At 52.0% G+C, this 5504-nt stretch overlaps 1 protein-coding gene across 1 annotated transcript in view; it reads left to right on the top strand.

The window, feature by feature from the left end:
* wdr91 (WD repeat domain 91) overlaps window positions 1-5249 on the top strand; it is a 13887-nt gene extending 8638 nt beyond the window's left edge. Inside the window, exons 7-18 of the mRNA XM_008402354.2 lie at window positions 1163-1337; window positions 2295-2450; window positions 2522-2676; window positions 2748-2802; window positions 2873-2968; window positions 3040-3134; window positions 3777-3930; window positions 4089-4197; window positions 4293-4405; window positions 4480-4587; window positions 4660-4749; window positions 4969-5249. Of these exons, the coding sequence (XP_008400576.1) occupies window positions 1163-1337; window positions 2295-2450; window positions 2522-2676; window positions 2748-2802; window positions 2873-2968; window positions 3040-3134; window positions 3777-3930; window positions 4089-4197; window positions 4293-4405; window positions 4480-4587; window positions 4660-4749; window positions 4969-5133 (1471 nt within the window). The 3' untranslated portion in view covers window positions 5134-5249. The remainder of the gene's footprint in view (window positions 1-1162; window positions 1338-2294; window positions 2451-2521; window positions 2677-2747; window positions 2803-2872; window positions 2969-3039; window positions 3135-3776; window positions 3931-4088; window positions 4198-4292; window positions 4406-4479; window positions 4588-4659; window positions 4750-4968) is intronic.
* The last annotated feature ends 255 nt before the right edge of the window (window positions 5250-5504 follow it).

Consider the following 5504-nt stretch of genomic DNA (forward strand, 5'->3'; position numbering starts at 1 on the left):
AGAATTTAACTTCAGAGTTTTAAACTGTTGGTTTTGGTTGTACCTTTTGCCTTTGCGCTAACATTATTAGCATTAAGCTTTGGTGTTAATGTTAGCACTGAGTTTGTGCTCTAATTGCTACTCCAACATTATTTTTAGTAATATTTTTTAAATATTGCCAATATTTCCAAACCCTCAGTAATAATTACTAATTTTAGTAACATTTTTTTGTCATCTAACCAAGATAGCTTTAGCATTTGTTAGCTCCCGTAGCTCATTAGGTCTAAAACAGACTTGCATCTGGTTTCATTTCAATCAGAGCCTTTTTAATTGTCCAGTAGTATTTTTTGTTAAATTGAACCTCTCTGATTCGTCCTCAACTGAATGTTTACGGTTTCGGCTGTTCGCTAGCTGAGCCGCTAGCTGTGCTCTCCTCCGGCTAGCCGCTGCATTTCTGTAGCCTCGCCGATCGTCCGCCGTGTTGCGAAGGACTTCCTGTCCGCCCCGTACTCGGGGGAGTTGCGGCGTCGCCAGCTCGCGTCTTTTTTTAACGCGCCAGAACGAGCGCGTCAACGATGGCAGCGTCGCGTTCACCGTTGGCATGGCAACCACCAAAACCGAGCCGGAGCCGTTGACGAAAAGGCTGCCTGTGTGAGGAATAAGTTCTGTGTGTTGTAAACATTTGTTCATGTGTGAAGTGTTTTGACTTGATGCTCATCTAGCCGCCGCCGTCTGAACTGTGTTCTGCGACGACGCTGGAAAATAAAACGATTCGCCTGATGAATTGTTGCCTTTTGTCCGCGACCCGTTTGTGGAAATCGGTTTCTGTGACCGTGTGTGTGTGTGTGTGTGTGTGTGGGGGTGTGTGTGTGTGTGTCTCTGACGGGTCGGGTTCTTCGGGCCGAGCCACAGGAGCCGTCCAGAACCGAGGGAGGATCCGCTCAGCTCCCAGAATGCAACGCTTCCAGGCCTCTTCCACTTGTTTTTCGTTTTTTATTGTTGTTCGATCAGTGAAAATGTATTGAATGACATTTTTATAAAGATGGAAGTCCAGATCCGACGTCACTTAAGACCTAACGAAACATTTCTCCTGTGAAAGTCGGGTGAATCTTTTTCCACCAGTTCAGTTCGGACTCGGTTTGAACCGGTTCATCTGTGTGTGTTGAACTCTGGTGTGCCGCAGGGACTTGGTGACGAGTCTGCGAGTCGTCAGCGCCGCCGCCGCCGCCACGCCCTCCAGGAACTTCTTCTCCACGCTGCTGCCGCAGGCCAAGCGGGCCCCGGTGAAGGCGCCGCCGGCCGCATCAGGGTCCCCGAACCAGGGGGCGCTGGGCAGGAAGGAGCTGCCAGCCAGTCAGGTGAAAGCAGGGGTTTCATCAGGTGACAGCAGATGCTTCATCAGTCAATCAGGTGATGGCAGGGGTTTCATCAGCCAATCAGGTGACAGCAGATGCTTCATCAGCCAATCAGGTGACGGCAGATGTTTCATCAGCCAATCAGGTGACAGTAGATGCTTCATCAGCAAATCAGGTGACGGCAGATGTTTCATCAGCCAATCAGGTGACAGCAGGGGTTTCATCGGCCAATCAGGTGACAGTAGATGTTTCATCAGCCAATCAGGTGACAGTAGATGTTTCATCAGCCAATCAGGTGACAGTAGATGTTTCATCAGCCAATCAGGTGACAGCAGGGGATCCTGGCTGCTGGTTTTATCCATTCATTGTTCTGGACAGTGAGCAGAATCAGGCCCGTTTCTATGTTTGGCTGAATGATCGACTGTCCAGGAACCTGAGTTTCTCCTCTGGTCCACTTTGGGCAGAGCTAACTGAAAGGTTAGCTGTGCTAACCGTGAACATTTAATGCTAAAGCGCTACAACCCAACAGCATATTTAATGGAAGCTAATGCTAACGCACAATAACAGCACAGTGATTAGCAGGAGCTAATGCTGAAGCGCCACACCAATGTAGCTGAAGCTAACGCTAAAGTGCTAACTGACAACCCTCAGTCATTAATTTAATTTTGCTCTATTTATGCCGTTATATATATATATGTCGCATTTGGGTTTATGTGTTTCCCCTTCAGTCTGTCCTTTATTTTGTTCCCGTATGTCATTTTTTAAAAATAAAGTTGTTGGGCTAAAAAGTGGAGAACATGAGGACAGGAAATGGAACTGCTGCGTCTCCAAAATAAGAGCATGAATGTGAACGTCTAAATACTTTTTTTAACAGCCGATAAAAGTTGAGCGAAGGTTTCAAAATGGTCCTAATTGAACCAAAACACAGACTATTACTGCTTATGATGTGGTTATTTTTAGGCTGTAAAGTGTAAGGAGGTGAAAGCCGCTTCCTGCCCGTCGTCGTCGTCCAGCGAGCCTCCCGGCTCCCAGCCTCAGGCCTCCAGCCGGCACAGGAGGACCCAGGAGCACGAGAAGGAGAGGAAGGAGCTGCTCTCCAGGCCGGCCCCCCACCAGGTGCGCCTCTCACCTTGTCCGCGCTCCGAGTCTGAGGAGCTCCGGCTCAGCTTTACGTTTCCCCCCCTCAGGCTGCGGAGAGCAGGGCGGACGACGTGGACGCGGCGGCCGCAGCCAGCGGCGCGGTGGAGCCGCCGGACTCCTCCGGCCTGCAGGCGGAGCAGCCCTTCATCAAACTGAGCCAGGAGGAGTACGGCGAGCATCACTCCTCCATCATGCACTGCAGGTATAGAGCCGCAGCTGGACGCCTGAACGCCGCCGCCGCCGGACCTTAAAAAACCCGCTGCCTCTCTGCAGGGTCGACAGCTCTGGGCGCCGGGTTGCCAGTTTGGACGTAGACGGCGTCATAAAGGTTCGTTCATTTTTTCTAACCTCTGAAAAGTCAAACTCGCCGTGAGAAACTCTCTCTCCTCTCTCTGAAGGTTTGGTCCTTCAACCCCATGATGCAGACCAAAGCCACCATCATGTCCAAGTCCCCTCTGCTGTCCCTGGAGTGGGCCACCAAACCGGACAGACTGGTGAGGGAGGCTCTAACACCGGATCCGACCGTTAGCTCAGGACCGCGGCTAACCCTGGTTTGTGTGGTCAGCTGTTACTAGGCAGCGGCGTCGGGACGGTGCGACTCTACGACACAGACGCCAAGAAGAATCTCTATGAGATGAACATCGATGAAACTCATCCACGGTAAAGCACCGGCTAGCTAACTGTTAGCTTAAAATCCACCTGGAGATGCTAACACAGCTAAAACGTGAATCTCCAGTGAGAAAGATCAGCTGCTACTCTGTAGTTAGCACGTCAGCCGCTAAATGCTACAGTAAAGCGATTGAAAGACATTAGCAACCAGCAATCGCATTAGCTGCTAAGACGCTACAACCAGACAGTTTGCAGATGATATTTTGTTATTGCCATGAAGTTTAAAAAGCTGTGAGAAAAGATTTAATATTAAGCTTTTATTCACCAATAATCCAGATTATATTATTAGTACATCAGAATTGATGAGGAAAGTTAGCACCTAGCTAAGCGGTTAGCATTGAAGCAGCTAAAGAGTTTAATATTTCCTTTGGATTCTGTCAAAAACTTCATTCAGCTTCAAACAAAATTTGTTTTCCATGAGTTTCTGGAACCACATCATGGATCAGCAGCCATTTCTGAATGCAGGTTAGCAACGTGCTAGCTAGCATTTCAGCTGCTAGTTGCTACGCTAGTCAATGGGAATAACACATATTGACATCATGTCAACTAAAGAGGACCAAATGATGCAGATGCTAACCCCCAGCCTTCGACCAGAGGAGTGAATTTATGTAGCTAACCGTGTTCGTCTGTCAGTATTTTGTCGTTAGCCTGCAGCCCCAGCGGCTCGTCGTTCGTCTGCTCAGCTGCGGCTCTCAGCCGCTCTGGAAGTGTTGATTCTGCTCCTCGGCTTCCCATCCCGGTGTCCGGCCAGCTGCTGCTCTGGGACACCAAGACCGTCAAACAGCAGGTGGGGAGCTAGCTAGCTAGCTTAGCAGCACATTAGGGCTCAGGCGGTTGGCACGGAGCCGCTTACGTCATGGAGGGAAATGTCGTTTTAACCGACGTGTTTTCTGATGCGCTGCAGAACGTTTGACCTTTAAAAGCTTCATCCTCTCCGTCTCCCAGCTCCGTTTCTCTCTGGAACCGGAACCGGTCGCCATCAACTGCACCGCCTTCAACCACAACGGGAACCTGCTGGTGACGGGGGCAGCTGACGGCGTCATCAGGCTCTTCGGTCGGTGCCGCCGACTCCCGTCGGCTGCCCGTAGCCGCCGTGTGTGTGTGTTTTGGGGTGGAACTGATTGGTGCGTCTGCTCCCCCGCCGCGCAGACATGCAGCGCTACGAGAGCGCCATGAGCTGGAGGGCTCACGACGGAGAGGTCTACAGCGTGGAGTTCAGCTACGACGAGAACACGGTGCTCAGCGTCGGGGAGGACAGGAAGGTGAGTGAGAGCGGCGGGTCCAGTCGTGGTGGTTCTGGTCCCGACGCCGGGCTGAAATCGGTGTCTGGGTCCAGTTCATCCAGTGGAACATCCACCGCTGCGGCGTGAAGCAGTCGGAGCAGGTCCTGCCTCAGGACGCCACCGGCCCCTTCGTCCTGTCGGGCTACAGCGGCTACAAACAGGTGAGGATCCGGGAACATTAGCCGTGCTGTTAGCGGATTAGCGTAGCTGAATCTGTCCGATCTGTGGTCCAGGTCCAGGTTCCCAGAGGACGGCTGTTTGCCTTCGACTCTGAGGGCCAGCACGTCCTGACCTGCTCCAGCTCCGGAGGACTCATCTACCGAGTGCGTACCCTTCGTCATCTTCCTCATCCTCGGCCCTTTTGCTCCTTTTGTAGCCTCTTTGTTAGCTTTAGCCTAGCTGGAGGTCTGGAGGGCCGAACGGGTGGCAGGAGTGAAACAGACTTCATGTTTCAGTTTTATTGCAATACGCCGTGAGCTGAGAGTGGAGCCCTGAGGAACTCCTGATGTTCGCTCTCTGACCCTCTGCTCCTCCTCCTCCAGCTGACCAATGGGGAGCCGGCGCTGGACCGGGTGCTGTCGCTGGGCGGACACAAGGCCCCGGTGGTGACGGTGGACTGGTGCTCCGCCGTCGACTGCGGCACCTGCCTCACGGCCTCCATGGACGGGAAGATCAAACTCAGCACGCTGCTGGCACAGAAGTCCTGACCCTGAAGGCGTCGGGGGGGGTCAAAGGTCGACGTGAACGGATCACTGTGCGGTTTCTAATGTTGCCTATTTTTGTTTCACTCATCATTAAAGTCTGACTTAAAGTTTCACCCTAACGTCTGTCTTCAGTTTGGTTTGTTCACCTGTTGAGGCTCAAAGGGATTCTGGGTCAGTTAATGACAGAACAGTCAAGGTCAGGTCCACTGTAGACCAGGAGGCCCAAAGTGGGTCCAGGAGGCTCAAAGTGGGTCCTGGAGGCCCAAAGTGGGTCCTGGAGGCCCAAAGTGGGTCCTGGAGGCATCCTGCATGTTTTATTCTCTCCCTGGTTTAATCTGGATCCAATGATGCTCATCAGAGGCCTAAGCAGAACA

This window comes from Poecilia reticulata, unplaced genomic scaffold (assembly GCF_000633615.1).
Source record: "Poecilia reticulata strain Guanapo unplaced genomic scaffold, Guppy_female_1.0+MT scaffold_219, whole genome shotgun sequence".
NCBI classification, from domain to species: Eukaryota; Metazoa; Chordata; class Actinopteri; order Cyprinodontiformes; family Poeciliidae; genus Poecilia; species Poecilia reticulata.